We start from the raw sequence: 15440 nt of genomic DNA on the forward strand, positions 1-15440 counted from the left end.
GGGAAACAAAACTCTTCTCATATCTTCTGTTGGCTGTTAACGGTGCTGCATAACCATGAAAGCTTCTCCACCTTTCTGATGTGAGAATAAAAAAACGAGGAAACCCTACGTCTGCATCTCTTTCAGGTTTTCTCCTAAATTCACTTTGCACTGACTGTCTGTGTCTAATCCAGCTCTCATTAGACGCTCCATACAAAAGAAACTAGAATCTGCCTTTATTGAGTTTCTAAGAGGATTTAGACGAGCACATCTCAGGCTCTTCATTTAGGCTGCTGCTGGTTTTTTTTAATATCCCTCTACAACAGATAAATATGTAATTCTGCTTTAACAAGAAAGCCCCAGAGTCTGCATAATTATCCGTTATATTATATTCAGCGCTAATGTCACAACTTTTACTTCTTTGTGCTACAAATATATTTTTGGTAGTGAGTGTCAAGCCTGATTTATACACTTTTACACTTATTAATTTAAACTTTTATGATCATAATGATCATAATTTTAAAAAGGCCCTGAAGCACGAATCCAAACAGGATTCAGTATTCGGTGTGATATTTACATTACTTTGTGTTTCTTTCAATAACGATAGGATAATTGTGTTTTTTAGACACACAGCATCATTTCTCTTCACACAAAGCAGGAAATATCTCTGAGGTTACCATCCTGTGATCCCACTGGTCCATCTACTGGGTGATTTACATTCCCACCCTCGCCTACAGCCACGAGCTGCAGCCGTCGACCCAAGGAATCCGATCGTGGCTCGAAGAGGATGAGTTGAGCCTCCGCCGACGAGTGTCTGCGATTATGGGACAAGAAGGCTGGTCGTTCAGGAAGTGCTCAGAGTGGAGTCTCATTTTGGCCTTTTTCAGTTTTATTAGATAAGTGAAGAAATGACAGGAGAGTTAAACCGGCACCCCATAGTGGAAACTCTTGAACACATTAAGGAAAAACTGATTCTTCAGATTAACTAAATGAAGGATGTATAAGCTCACACAGCACATATTGAGTGCTTTTGAAGAGAAGATTGATGTGCAGTTCAACTTTAAAAACTACTCATCCATCAAAAGTATAATTTTTCTAGTTTTATTTTAAATATTTAACTGATTGAGTTAATTAGTTAGTTTCTCAGTTTTACTGGATTTTCAGGGTAGTTACTGGGTCATCATGGACATCCAGGCTAAGGCTTCCTGTTTTGTGTGCCAGTTTTTTTAAATAAGGATGCTGACACAAAGGAAAAGCAAATTCACTGTCACACTGTTCGCAGCCAGCTCAAATGTGATTGGTCAACAATCACGTCCCTGTCTGATGCTTTTCATGTCAGGCACAAAGAAGCTGTAAAAGTAACAAATTAACATCAGAAAACATGTTTTTAATAACGAGTCTGACCCAGAGTTCAGTGCCACACGGACTCTTACCAAACGTCTGCGATCTTTTGTAATCGGGCAGAAAAATACGACAAAGCAGAAAAGCACTGGGATTTTATTAGACGCTACAATGTACAGAGACAGAGGCTGAGGGCTGAACAGCACAAGTAAATGTTATGCATCCATTCCATGACAAGCAAGACCGAGTACTCTAAGCCGCACACTCTGAAACAGTCTTTTGGTGTTGCCATGAATACAATGGTTACAGTTCTGGTGTAATGTCCAAAATAAGACATGAGAGTTATTAGTATATATAATGTGTAGATATTTTGATGCACTAAGAAGCCCGTCAGTGCAGATCTGAACCTATCCGAGTGGCGCTGCGATGAAAACTGCATTGCTGAGAGACTGGGAAACAGTCGGTGTATTCAAGGCACTGGAATAGACTCAGGATTATGGATAACATTTCCGGGTGAGGTAGTGAAATCACTTGACAGTGAGGTCATTTTGGGATACACGTGGGTTCATTATTGGCTTTTTCCTGTATTTATATATACACGCACGGCATACGATTTCATAGAAAGGTGCTCCGGAGATTCTGGAGGCATCGTTCCAGTCTTTACCGCAAACTCTGTTTACGCTCTCCCGTGTGCCTGTGCAGCTAGGATGGAGAAGGAAACGTCTAAAGCGCTAAAGCACTGAGATGATAGTTTACAGTTACAAAATAATCATTTGACATCGCGCACGCCTTTGGATCAGATAGATTACGTTCAACAGACTCTGGTGCTGAGGCTGGAATGTGTGAGTTTTGTTTTACTGGGCGGATATCAGCCTTTTTTGGGGTCGTTCCTTTTTTCTTCCAACTTCGAAAAGAACAAAATGGAAATTCACGACTAAAATTTCAACACGTCACCACAAACATAACAAGTCCAGGGATGCCAGTAAGAAAATAAAATCATTTACTCAAATCAAAGTTCTGTTTACCAATTATAGAGATTTACTTACTTTCAAAATGCAAATAGATAAATTAGACTTTAACCTACTAAAATGTGAGTTGTGTTAAAAACGCAGGAATGTAACAAATGCCATACGTGCTGGATTACATGAATAATTCCGTATTTGAGAATATCATCTCCAATACTCCAGCACATAAAACCACAAACTGAGTTTATTACGTGTAGAAAAACAAGGATAAGGACGAAAAAAAAAGTGGTGGGTGGTAAGTTTGTTACCAGATGATCCACTGCAGAAAAATTCCATTAATTTCATTTTAATGCTGGCACATCTGAACTTCCATACAATAAGCTGAAGCTTCAGCATTGGACTGAATGCTCGGAAATTTCTACACTACAACAACGTTGTAGATCTTCACTGTCAGCCTTTGTTTAAAGAAGAAGAAGAAGAAAAAAAGCTTCTCGGTGTCTATCACTCAGGTTCGGGACACGTTACAAGTGCATTGGCCAAAAGGAACCAATCGCACGGAGCAGCAAGAGTAACCAGCGACAGATTTCCCTTCCTTCATAGTAACTTCATCCCATCGAAGAAGAAAACCAACGAGCTGTGTGAAGCGTTTCATTATGTAGCAGGAAATTCAACTAAAAGCTTGCTCACGGGCAGCTTCGGATCCCCGGGGAGGCTGTGACGCTAACCGCGGTGAACGTGCGCGGGCCCAAATCTCTCTTCTGAACCGCATTTGCTTCTTTTGAGTTACATGAGATTTAAATGGGAGCCTAAACGTGGCACCTGCACAAACCAGAGTGTCATAATAACGATGCCCGGGAGCTTTTTGGGTGCCGCTGGATGTCCACAAATCTCTGTAAATCTACCACATCCTACCTGTTACAGAATATCAAAATACCAGTATATGCATTTGTCTTTGAGTTATACATTTGTATTCTTTAATTATTTTCTGGATCTGTTGTGCCTTTAAAATACACAGTTCAGTAATGTATAGGAAAAATACTGTACAAAAAGAACAACTTATAGAATAGGTCTATATAAACATATCTCTTGTAACCAATATATCATCTCTGTTGTGAATCGTTTGGTCTGCAGTAAACAAATCGATTGGGTTAACCACAGTATTGGACAACACCATCCAACTCTTTTTGTCAACACCTTTTACATTCATACAGCCATCTTTAAAAGAAGGCAAACATAGAGCTATGAGGAGAGACTACAGACATCTGGATTGATTTCTAAAGTAAAAACACTCATATTAATCATGCTAAGTTGAACAGAAGCAAAAAGAATCGACAACTTTGCAAAAACAAAACAAAAAAAAGGGAAAAAAGGGAGAAAATAACCGCAAAGAGCTTTTCATTCTGTCAAAGAAATCATGCTTAAATCTGAAAAACAAGGAGGCTAAACAACATCAATGTCAAGAGTAGTATTAATACTAACAATTATATCAACAGAAATATATATGTATATATATATATATTTTTTTTTTCTCAAAACAACAATCTTCCATCTGAGAAATAAAAGGTAGATAAATATGAGTTAGAGGAAATTGAGCGAGTGGAAACATTGCACTGGATCAGATTGTGAGACACGCATTAGTGCAGATGTCAACTAACGTTAGCTTAGTTAACGAGCTAGGATGCGATGTGGAGAGAAGGCGGAGCTAAGAGATGCTTGTGTCGGGTTAGCGGTGGACAGGAATTATTGCTCAGTGTCCGAGAGAGATGAAGGAAAGAAAAATGGGCATGACTGCAGAGGAAGAGACGTGTTTTCTTTACGTAGGGGGGGGCGGAGTTACCCAACTAAAATACAACATGAACAAAAAAAAAGAGATGATGTTGTTAACAGAAGAAGACAACTTTAACAGGGCTTAAAAAACAAAAACAAAACGCAAGTTTGAAGCAGGAAGCGGGCGCTTAAGCTCGTTACGGGGACACGAAGAAGAAAGGAAATGACAGTTTTCAGTCCTGATGTCACGTATAAAATCGGTATGAAAGTGAACAACAAACATGGCATCACTTCTCAAAAGGTGGAAGGTAGCGGGCGGGGGGATTCAGCTGGTGGGTTGGCTCATGACTCCTCACAGTACATTAAAGTGGGAAGTATGCAGGTGTAAATATATATATATCATTATCCATGTATATGTATATATATTTAGTCAAACAATGTGTACAGAAATTAAAAGAAGGTACAGACAAATTGAAGCTTATGATAGAAGTCAAAAATACCAGAATCATACAGGTGTGTGTTGGTGTGGGAGGAGAAGGGGCTCAAGGGCCAGGGGTACTGGGGGGGGGGGATTCAGTGCCACCAAAAGAGACACATTGTCCTTCAAATTCGAGGGGAAGGGAGGTCTGGGGAGTAGAGTGGGTGTCAGGTGGAAGGAGGGGGCATGGTGGTGGTGCTGGATGGGCAGGGTGGGGATTTGAGGGCTCACAGGGGCCCGTGCCGGGTCTCGTATTTAGCCAGAACGTTCTTGCAGCGGCCCAGCTCCTTCCTCAAGTCCGCTACCTCCAGGCGGAGAGCGGCGTTCTCCTTCTCCAGGAAGGAGGCGCGGATGGCAATCTGGTTCTCCTTCAGCCGCCGGGCGTCCCTTGACCGCTTGGCTGCCACGTTGTTCTTTCTGCGCCGGGCCCAGTACTTATCATCCTGCAGAGAACAGTGGGGACAGGATGGGGAGGTCAAGAGTCTGAGCTAAAAAAACAGTAAACACAGCTCTGAATGTGATGCCTGTTCCCGATCCATCCACTAGGGGGAGACAGTGATTTATTCTAACTGCTGAAAGCTAATGCTTTTCCTTATTTTCTGTCATTTGTACACAGTTAAAAGGGTGAATGCTCATATTTAACGTGCTCACAAATAATGATGCTCTAAACACTAAAGTTTTAGTACCTTTTCCTACTTTTGGCTCTGTATGATGTCATAAATAGGGGATATTCCTAATATAGTTATCTCGAGCATATCTCTCTGTGAGCGAGAACAGAAACACGTTACTGTTCGAATTATAGCTGTTTTGTTTTGCTGCACATGCACGACTCATACATGCATCACTTTACACCGTTAGTGCAGACTTACAGATTTCATGTGTATTCCTTTTCAGTGAAATAATTATTCATAAATATGGTTGGAGAAACAAATGGGGGCTCATCCGGGATTTAGGTGTAAAACCTGCAAAATCGCTACGCTCAATAAATTTTAAATGATCCCCAGTCCCACATTTCAAATGCAAAACCCTTTTTTAAATTGATATATAAATATTATCTCCAACTTGAATGTAGCCATTATCTTTGTTTTTTTTGCATGACTTGAATTTAAGAACACAGATTGTTTTGCTTATAGTTCAAAAGTCTTCCTCCCCCTCATTGTTTAACTTGCTTCAGACTCTCACATTCTTACATAACGGCATTTCAGCCAGAACATGAAATCTGATCTCACACGGCTATAAACACAAACACAAACAGACGGAGCAGCGGGTCACCTTCAGGTCCTCGGGGATGAAGACCTTGCGGGCTTTTTTGATCATCGGCTGTGGCTTCAGCTCTTCGGCAGAGAACTTGCGTTTCCTCGGATCAAACATCTCCTGGCCCGGCACGCTGGACAGAGCCAGGTCTGCTGGGTCGGGGTCATAGGTCACGGGCACCTGAATGGACTCTGGGTCGATGGGGCTGGGGGTGTCCCGGGCTGAGGACAAAAGACACATTAGCTGTCAGTAAGTGCACAGAAGCATGCAATTCTCTCAGCAAGAGCTACATGTTGAAAGCCTTTCGTGATTTGAAATCAGCAGGACCTAAACAATAAGCACCTCTAATTTTGGCAGAAGCAGCGCCCTTAAGGTTCTGAGTTGTACTTCTATTTAAAGAAAGCAGCGAGGCAACACGGGTGAGGCCCAATCAGCAGCTCTAAAGCTGGACCGAGGACAAAGGAGGACGCTCTTTCTCTCCTCTGAATGCACACATCTTAGAGCAGCAGGAGGAGACGTCAGGCTTTGACTTGAGGACAGGTGGCTACTAGAAAAAAATCTTTGTGCCTCATTTGCCCAGCAGGTGGTGCAAGCACACAAGCTTTAAAAGGACAAAGAAACACACACACACACACACACACACACACACAGGCCTCACTTCTTACAAGACACGAAGACAAACAAGATCTACGCGCTTATTATAATGAACTCTTAATACTTCTGATTTCACTGATTGTCTAGAGATCTCAAGGAAGTCAACTCTCAAACCATCTTGAAAGCTATCAGCAGCCCCCCCCCCATCTCTACCTGCCTGTCGTGTGAGACTTCTCCAACCAATCTCAAGCTGAGGGCCAACGAGTCCAGTTCGCTGAACAATTACTGAGTGATTCATCACATTAGCACTAATTAGTTTTGTGATTAAAAACCCCATTTATATTCCCCACTTAGAAAAAAAAAAAACAGTGCATAAAGCGAGTCACAGCGGCCTACATTCCCACGAGCTGCCGATCCACTGGCAGCTCATACATCACGACCCAAATTGTTGGACTTGTGAGCGGCCATGGCCAATGAATGCTGCAGATCTTTATCCAGCGTGCACACAGTCGCACCGCTTTCTGCTTTTGGATGCCGTGGAGGTTTGAGAACACTTGCATTTAAAACAGAAACAGACTGAATCCTTGAGCTCACTCTGCATCTGTCTGCCCCTCAAGAGGCACCATCCCAACCACAGGAAGTGACGGTTCCTTCATCACATGACAAGAAAACCTCGAGAGAGTGGCCACCCTGCTTCGGATTTCTCATAGAAAGTAAAAGGAAAACAACATTGAAGCAGGTTTGTTCGGAAAAACGATGCAGGAGTATTAAAATGACCGATTATCAGCTCATAAATCTCAGGAAAAGGGAATTTCCTCTGGCATTTTTTCTGGGAATGGTTACAGTTGGATATCTTCAACCTCTTTATTAACTTTCTTGAAAATTCAGCATTAAACTTATTTGAAAAAACTGGAATTATATAATAAAAAAAGAACAGATTTAATACCAGCTTTTGATATGTCAACATATTTTTTGCTGTGGTCCCAAAATGTGGGCTGTAGCGCCCTGTTGGTCTATCATGGTATTGTGGGCTTTTTTAAATTTATTCTCAATGTTATAATTATGAGTATAGATGCTTAAAAAAAACCCCTCAATCTGAGATAAAGGCTGCGGGTTAGACAACGAGCAATACTGATGACCTGTTTGGTGAATAAGGTGTTTTTAATAATATCTTTTAGCAAGTCAACTAAGGTCGAGTCGGTAAGTAGAGTCACCGTTTCCAGAGTAGAGATAAATCTGTCTGTAAGCTAAGATACAAATAGCTGAACTCTCTTCCACCACCATTCATAAACCAAGCCCTGCTGGAGAGCAAAGCTTCTTACCAACTAAAACTGGAGTTTGTCTGCCAACCTGCAAATACCCAACCTCACCCTAATCACCTTTACGAGCCACTGGGATCTCCTAATTACCAGAGTTACAACACAAGCCCGTTCATTGACCTGCAGTATCCTAAACTAATGGACCGCACATTCCAGGGGAGAGGAAGTAGTTGAATGTGGATGCACAAAATAGTTCCCTCCCTGACCAGGAAATCTAAAATTAACAAGGCATGAAAGGTAGTCTGTCTTATAAAAAGCTGTGGGAAAGCAGGATTGAGCTGAGAAATACCCGTGGAACTTGTTTTCCTTTACCGTATGTACTTTATCTCTTTCGGTACGCCGCTGGTTACAGGCTGTTGTCACGCTAAATGATCGTATCGAGCTTACTGTGAGTGTAATCATGTGGCTGCGTGGGTGATAACACGGCGGTCGGCGATAAGCGGAGCTGGTGGTCATATCTGTGCGCGGGGATGGAAGTGCAGCAGAACTCTGACCTCGGAGTGACACGAGCCCAACAGCAGTCGCTCGATACTGTGCAAAAGCGTTAAAGGGCACAAGTGCTGTTCCTCTATGTTGGCTTTAAATGATGCTTCTTTAAGCTGGCAGTCAAAACGTATTTGCATGACGTAAAAATCCTGGTGGCAAGGTAAAGAAAAAATGCACCAACTCAAAACAAATTTGATTAAAGCGTCCTAAATCAGATATTAATTATACCTCTGGGCCACGGGGCTCCATTGGTGTCTAAAACTATTAAAATTACAGTGAAGCACCAAATTCCCTTAAGACCGTGCACCCACCCCACCCCGTTCATTATAATAAGTGCGTAGATTTTGTTTGTCTCTGTGTCTTGTAAGTCAACAGGACTTCATTCCTCGAGGGCACTCATGCAGGACGGGCTGGTCCTGCAGAGGAAAGCTACCATTTCCACAAGACCAGCGGAAACTGGCCACAACAACAAAGCGGAGAGATATTTTTCACCACGGCTCATTTTCCCCCTCATCAAGCCACCTTTCATAACTTAGTGGAATGCGCCACAACACATCCTTGGACCCCTCCTAGATCTGACTTCCCCTTTGCCTCCTGCCAACGGTGTAGCAGAGTCCATCTTCTGAACCAACCGCTAGTTTGAGGAAAACCATCCCCCTCTCTTTTATTTGTTTGTTGCTTGTGATAACTTATCAGCTGCCTGTATCGCTAGACGACGGTGGCAGTGTGGCTGGTTAGACGAGACTAGACTCGCTGAGCTGGAACAATATTGCGCTCACGTGACCGAAGCACACCCGAGTCCATGTGATCTCTGCAGGGTACAGTCTGTGCCTTGGCTCTGAGTCCGAGGCTGTTTTAGAGCTGAGCCCGGCGAGGGAGGGGGAGGAAGACTGGACAGGAAGTGGACAGCATTGTAGGGAGGGAAGGAGAGGTGGGGAGCGTGAAAGTGAGAGTGAGTGAGAGATGGAGGGAGGAGGAGACAAGAGAAGCGGGCAGGTTTCATGCCGTGACAAGCTCCTGTTTGCAGCTCAGCGCTGCACACGGCGCCTGCATGTGTCCGTCACATGGCCCGGCATGCTGCAGGAAACCCCAGCCGCGTTCACGTGAGAGACAAATGTGAAGAGGCAGACAGAGACAGACCCAAGCAGAACACACACACACACCTACACACACATACGCATGTGTCTTTATGCACATGTGCACCCAGCCTCTAAGAAAAAACCCCATAAGGTACAGATGCACCTCCACTGAGTAAGGTTAGCTCCTCAAACTCTAGTCTGCACAACTTTCTATACAACCTAATGGATGATTTGTTAATTACCAGTTCAACTATAATCAATCAAAAATAAGCATTTAGCGTTTTCTGGTAATCAAATGTCAAAATGTGCTTGCACTGATACGTCACCCAATGTGAACCCTGTGTATGCCAGCATTTCCGCAAATAAAGCCGTCATGTTGCATGAACTTTAAGTTGGCTGACATTCAAAAACGCATTCAACTGCTCAAAGACTGTAAAATGGGTCAGCTATTGGTTACAGCAGAAATATGGACTGGAACCAGCCACTGGTCAAGCTGTTATTGGATAACTTGATATTGGGCCACAATTTCACAGCTGATGCATTCAAAGCGAAAACTTTACATCAAAGCACTCACAGCAACTTGCTTCTTTAAAAGTCATCATTAAACTGCTGCATAAACATTTTTCAAGAGGAAAAAACTTGACCCTCAAAAAAAATTATACAGTATATGTATATATATATATATATATATATATAAAATGATGTTATTAAGTCTATTCATTTGATTTTATTATAAATGGTAACAGGAAATGATCTATATATAAATATAAAAAATAAAAATCACACTTTTCTAAATGTTTGCCTCGCTATTGTTGTCGTGCAAACACTGTGAAACTCACAGCCGACACCACAGAAACTTTGGCCAATTACAGCATCAGAGAGAGCGCCACTATTAGCCACTTGCGTCATGAAGAGATAGCAGTGTAAGCTATGTCAGCGCAAACGCTGAGAGGTGAAGGTCATAATATTTGGTTTTTATTACCGTTTTATGGATAGAAAGGCAACAGGTGTTACAAATGTAACAGCTGGATATTTTCTCGGGTTACCCAAAGATGCAGTTTTTTTGTTACTGGTTCGACTTTTTGTGCCGCGAATGCGATCAAGTCTTTATTATGTCTTCTAGCTCTTCATCACACCATCTTTGAGCACTTAATCAGCATGAAGAACGACACAGATATCAATCAATGCCGATACTAATCATCGGCTTTCATATACATAACGAGGACGCAGTGGAAAGTTTCAGTGTCTTTGTAAAAGCCACTTGGTCAATAAAATGTAGCTAATTAAACTTTCATTTGAACCTTCTTTGCCTGGACTTTCACCCCGATTGTTTCTTATCAACGCCTGGTAATATTTTGGTAGCTTTCCATGACCCAACTTGGTTCAAGAGCCAAGATTTGATGCTGTGTAATGTATTTAGCATATTAGAGTAAAGCCAACACAATGCTGACAATACCTCATCAAGGTTTGTTCCTTCCTAATCTCCAAACTCAGAGGCACGACGCGCTGAGGGGGAGTTTTCTTTTCAGGTGCCAGTACAACAGCTGCGTAGCATTTATGTCGGGACTCTGTTTGCGGCTTTTAAGAAAAGAGTGATTTTATAGACGAGGAGTCGACCTTGACCCATCTGATGTCAGGCCAAATCACCAGTCATCCTCTATTATCATCCAAAGTCTTTGGTCAGATCAGTCCACGTTCATCCTCATTATCAGTTGTGTGATTGAAATATCACTCAAACTATTAGGCACTCACTTAATCAGGACGCCCCCACTTGAGCATCGAGTAACAAACATAAAGAACTTTTTGCTTCCATTTAAATGCAGAGACCTCGCTCTGTTTACATTCGTACCAAAGGCCGGTCCTTTAAACTGACTTCAATCCTTCTGGTGTCTGGCGTAAAACCCAAACAGAATCTCGCAGCGCCTTAACAAACTCAGTCACACAGTTTAGCGCCTCCGCCTGAATGCAAACTGCCCACTTAATGTTAGCTCATTACAATAAAAGAAATCTTCCTGGACGAGGAGCTTTAGCTTATCAACACGTCACTGAAACGCTGGAGCTCTGCGCCGAAACAAAACATGGTTCTAACACCTAAAATGCTTTGAGGATTTCATGCAACCAATAAAGAAATAATTAGACGGCACCTTAAAATTCATTCAAAAGTCACATCACCGAGCTGAAAAGAAGTATGTGTGCAAACTAAATGAAGCTCAGCAGTATGTAGTAGTCTCTGAGTCACATTTCTGAGTAATGTAAACAGCCGATGTCAGTGTTTGCCAAACCCAGCAGGGATTTATTCTGAATGAAGACGATGGAAACTAACTTTAAAAGGGTGAATCTGAAGGCAACAATACAACTTTAGAAACACAACACAGAAAACAACCATGACTAATGCCTGACACGGTTGGTGCGGGAAGATTTGTTCTGCTAATCGGAGCTTTGTGAATGAGATTGTACACCACCCTTGAACTTGAGCTTGCTTACAGGCGCTCCAAAGTTCAGTGCAGGGCTGTATAACAGGACTAAAGTGTGTCAGGGTGAATTTAAGGTGCGATGCAACGCTCCAATCAGGAGCTAAATGAGAAAACGCACAAGATATTGTTCTGTCTCAGCGTCCTGGCTGATAGTGAGTAAATGTGGCGAGAGTGTGCTTGCACCAGGTGAGGAAAACAGGAGGACGGACCTCTCGAGGCCTCCGCCCCCCCACCCCGACACTGAAAGGGTACAACTAACTCACGTGGCCTCGAGTATTTCGAGGTGCATGATAGGCTCCACTGCATAGGCTGCCTACCTGCTGTGCTGGGGCTGTGGAGGCAGGTCTGAGGCGCCATGCCCGTGTGAACCGATGTGGTGGCACGGCTGCTGAGGTCAACCACGGAGGGCGTGGGCGGGGCAGGTGGCGGGGCCTGCTGCAGAGGGGCCTGCGGCGGCTGCGCCGTCTGCGGGGCCTGGTCGCTCTGGGCCGAGTTGGCGGGGATGCCGTTTTCCGACAGGAACTCCTCCAGGTCCATGTACTCCAGCTGAAAGTTGTCCCCATCGTAGGGCAGGGTCTTGTCCCAGAGGGTCGGGCCAAGGAAAGCCGACTGTGGATGGCTGGCTGCGCTGCTCTCATCGTCCAGCTTCTTCTCCTTCTCCTTGTCCTTCCCGAATCCTGCAAATGTTTGCACACAGTCATTTTATTGTCTTGCTTTATTGAGGGAAATCACGGGTCAGATCTTGGTTATAAATAGACAGGGTCTCATGTTAAAAAAAAGGGTCAGTTTAACCAATTTTCCAAAAAGGGACCAAATTAAACGATTAACCGAATTTAAAATACTTTATTTATCTGTGCAAGCACCAGATCTTAAAAATAACAAAAAAATAATATGTTAACTTAATAAAACACGCCAATAAATTATTTCTGATGGGATTTCAATGTGTCATCTTCCAATAATGTAAGCAACATTAAAAGTATTGGCTCCAAGTGTGCTGAAGCGGTGACAAAAGTCCAACATTTTACACCACAGACAAATAAAACCATAGAAATGCACATAGAAACCTGTAACTTGGATGGAATCACCTTTTAAAAATTAATAACCTGCTCTCCACTCATATTTAAATACATTTTCACTCAATGCATCCAAGAATCCAAACAGAGCGCAAACAGCAGCAGCTTCATAACGGAAACGACGCCCTCTATCGGCAGCCAGAGGTGGCGCTACTGTAAATCCCACAGAAGACGAGCGGGTTTAAAGGTTGCAGAAGGAGCCCGCAAGCTCAAAACGGCGCAGTCGGGAGCACATAGCGTGCAAATTAACACGCACTGCGCTAATTTACATGACAAGTACATGCTAAACAGCTCGAGCCAAAGTTCACGGCAACCTGTCAGTCAACTCACATTTAACAGATACGGACAGCGATCTGTGATAAATAACGTTACATCGACAAACGTCGTAAAAACGTTAACAGGAAAGTCACAGCTGATGGATTTAGCGAACCAGTGTCCTTCATCGCCTCCGATCTGTCAAATCTACGCACTGAATGACCACAACAGCCCGCACGTAAACACCACGGCCGAGAGTGCGCGCTCGCGTCTTCAAGTTTTGGCCCGGTTTAAACGTACCTTCATCGTGGTGGAAAGGCAGCTTCAGCGGATTCTCCAGCAGGGATTTCAGCACGCCGTGAGTCGGCGGCAGAAAAGTTGGGTTTATAGGAAGAGGTCTGGCCATTTTCTCCATATGTCTTGAAGGGCAATTTGAGAACAAAGCTCACAAAGACTTAAATTCCCCCCCCGAAAACAAAAGAAAAAGAGGCGACCGAACTCGCTGGCCGGTCCGTGAAGGTCCCGCGCAGGTGGAATAAACGACGCCGGTGCTCGGAGGGAGACGATAGGGTTCCGCGCAGCAGCAGGTCGGCGAGCGGCTGGCTGTCTGTCGTCGAGGGCGGTTGGCAAATAGCTGGAGGAGGAGGGCAGAGGGAGGAGTGTCGCTGTCAGAGCTCCTACACTCCTCCATCCATGTGCGGAGACGGATGCCGGTGACGTCAAAGCACCGGGAGGGCGGGGAACGCGGCGCGTTCGGAAAAAAAAGAAAAAAAGAGTTGCTTCAGAGGTGCGTTCAGTGACAGTGGGAAACATTGCCTTTAATCAAAGTAGTATGTGTCTAGCAAGTTCACATACATTTAGATTTACTTTTAATTATTTTTCAGTTTTTTTTAGGGGAAATATTAATATAGAGATTATTATAGTTTAAACTGGCACGTAAAAGTGTTATTTAACACTGCCTTTCAAAATATGATGAAATACATGTATAACGTATAACAGGATAGATCGTGTCCAGAAGAAGTCTGGCCCTGAGAGACCAAATGCACTGCAAAATAAGAAAATATCATAAAAAAATTAAAATGCTGCCAAGGCTCACAAAATACAACAGAAGTAAAAACCAAAACTAACAGCTGTAGTAGAAAAATGCACCAAAAGCATCTTTTTCTTCCTCACAATCTTTTCAGCGCATTTCACTTCTGTCCATTGGATCTTTTGGTTTCTGTCACTTCCACAGCCGGTTTGTCACTTTATTGTCTCACCTAAATCATTGTGGTTTGTGCGCTTTTGCAGCATTTCTTTATTTGCTGGTGTTTTCTTAGGTTGGAGTCAATTTGAACTCTCAAAGCCACCAGAAGTTTATTACGTACATATTTATTTTACTAGGCCAAGCATCTTTGTCATAAAAGATTTTATGGAGATGAATAAAACCTTTTTATTATCTTATTTCACCCTGTCCTCTCACCGTAGTTGCAAAGAAATATACATACTACACTACAAAACCCCCAGATAGCCAAAGCACTATCCATAAAACTATGTAGAGGTCATTAAATATCAAAAATAAATCTGCTCAGTTCATAAAGTGTTTCTCTGTCTCCTTTGCCCCCCCCTCCCTGCCCCCCCCTTAAAAAAAAAAAAAGTTATTTCAGCACAACAAGGGCATTTTCCATGAATTGTTCCACAAGAGCTAGATCAGACTATCTGCAAAGCAAACAACTGCCCCAGGACTCCAGATTCTTGGAGGTACCAGAAGTCACAATTTTAGCTGCTGGTTTTATTAAATGCCATTTTTGGAATGTGCATCACCAAAGAACAAACAAAATAAAATGAAAAATGCCTTAAAAATTGAGAAAATGTGACATCTCCCAGTATTATCTAACCTCGAGGAGGGTTCAGAGCCAGTTTTAAAGTCAGATCGAAAAATCCAGTCAATTATTAATGATTACATTTTAGAAATTGTTTGGGTTTTATTAGTTTTATTGTTTTAATCGATGTTAATTAATTGAATAAATTAATACATCTGTAACAGTAACTGTAACAGTTGGGAGAGGAAACGACTGGGAAATCTCTTTAATCCTAAATCAAAATCTAAAAAAGCTCCTAGTAAAACATCTGAAAACAAGTTTGTAACTTTGTAGGTAAAAACTTCAACAATTTCAAGTTTCTCCCACAAAAAATGCAAAGAATTTGGGACTTTCTTTTATGCACAGTGCATACAATTATTAAAAGATTCAGAGAATATGGAGAGACCTCTTCAAGGAATGAACTAGGCTGTAAGGACCAGGCTGCAGGTCACTGCATAGAAATACAAACTTAGGAACACTTGAAAGTTAAAACTGTACCATGCAGAGAAAAATAGAAATATTAGACAGATTCAGA

The 15440-nt window shown here is 42.6% G+C and overlaps 1 protein-coding gene across 1 annotated transcript; it reads right to left on the minus strand.

Moving 5' to 3' along the window:
- Positions 1 to 1458: 1458 nt before the first annotated feature.
- On the minus strand, positions 1459 to 13756 carry hlfa (HLF transcription factor, PAR bZIP family member a). The gene is made up of 4 exons (XM_005739942.1): positions 13365 to 13756; positions 12054 to 12413; positions 5803 to 6005; positions 1459 to 4973 (listed from the first exon to the last, which is right to left on the minus strand). Exons 1-4 carry the CDS (start codon positions 13477 to 13479, stop codon positions 4758 to 4760), a joined length of 894 nt encoding a protein of 297 aa, XP_005739999.1. The 5' UTR covers positions 13480 to 13756; the 3' UTR covers positions 1459 to 4757.
- Positions 13757 to 15440: the final 1684 nt, after the last annotated feature.

This window comes from Pundamilia nyererei, unplaced genomic scaffold (assembly GCF_000239375.1).
Source record: "Pundamilia nyererei isolate P.nyererei 1_Seehausen unplaced genomic scaffold, PunNye1.0 scaffold00095, whole genome shotgun sequence".
NCBI classification, from domain to species: domain Eukaryota; kingdom Metazoa; phylum Chordata; class Actinopteri; order Cichliformes; family Cichlidae; genus Pundamilia; species Pundamilia nyererei.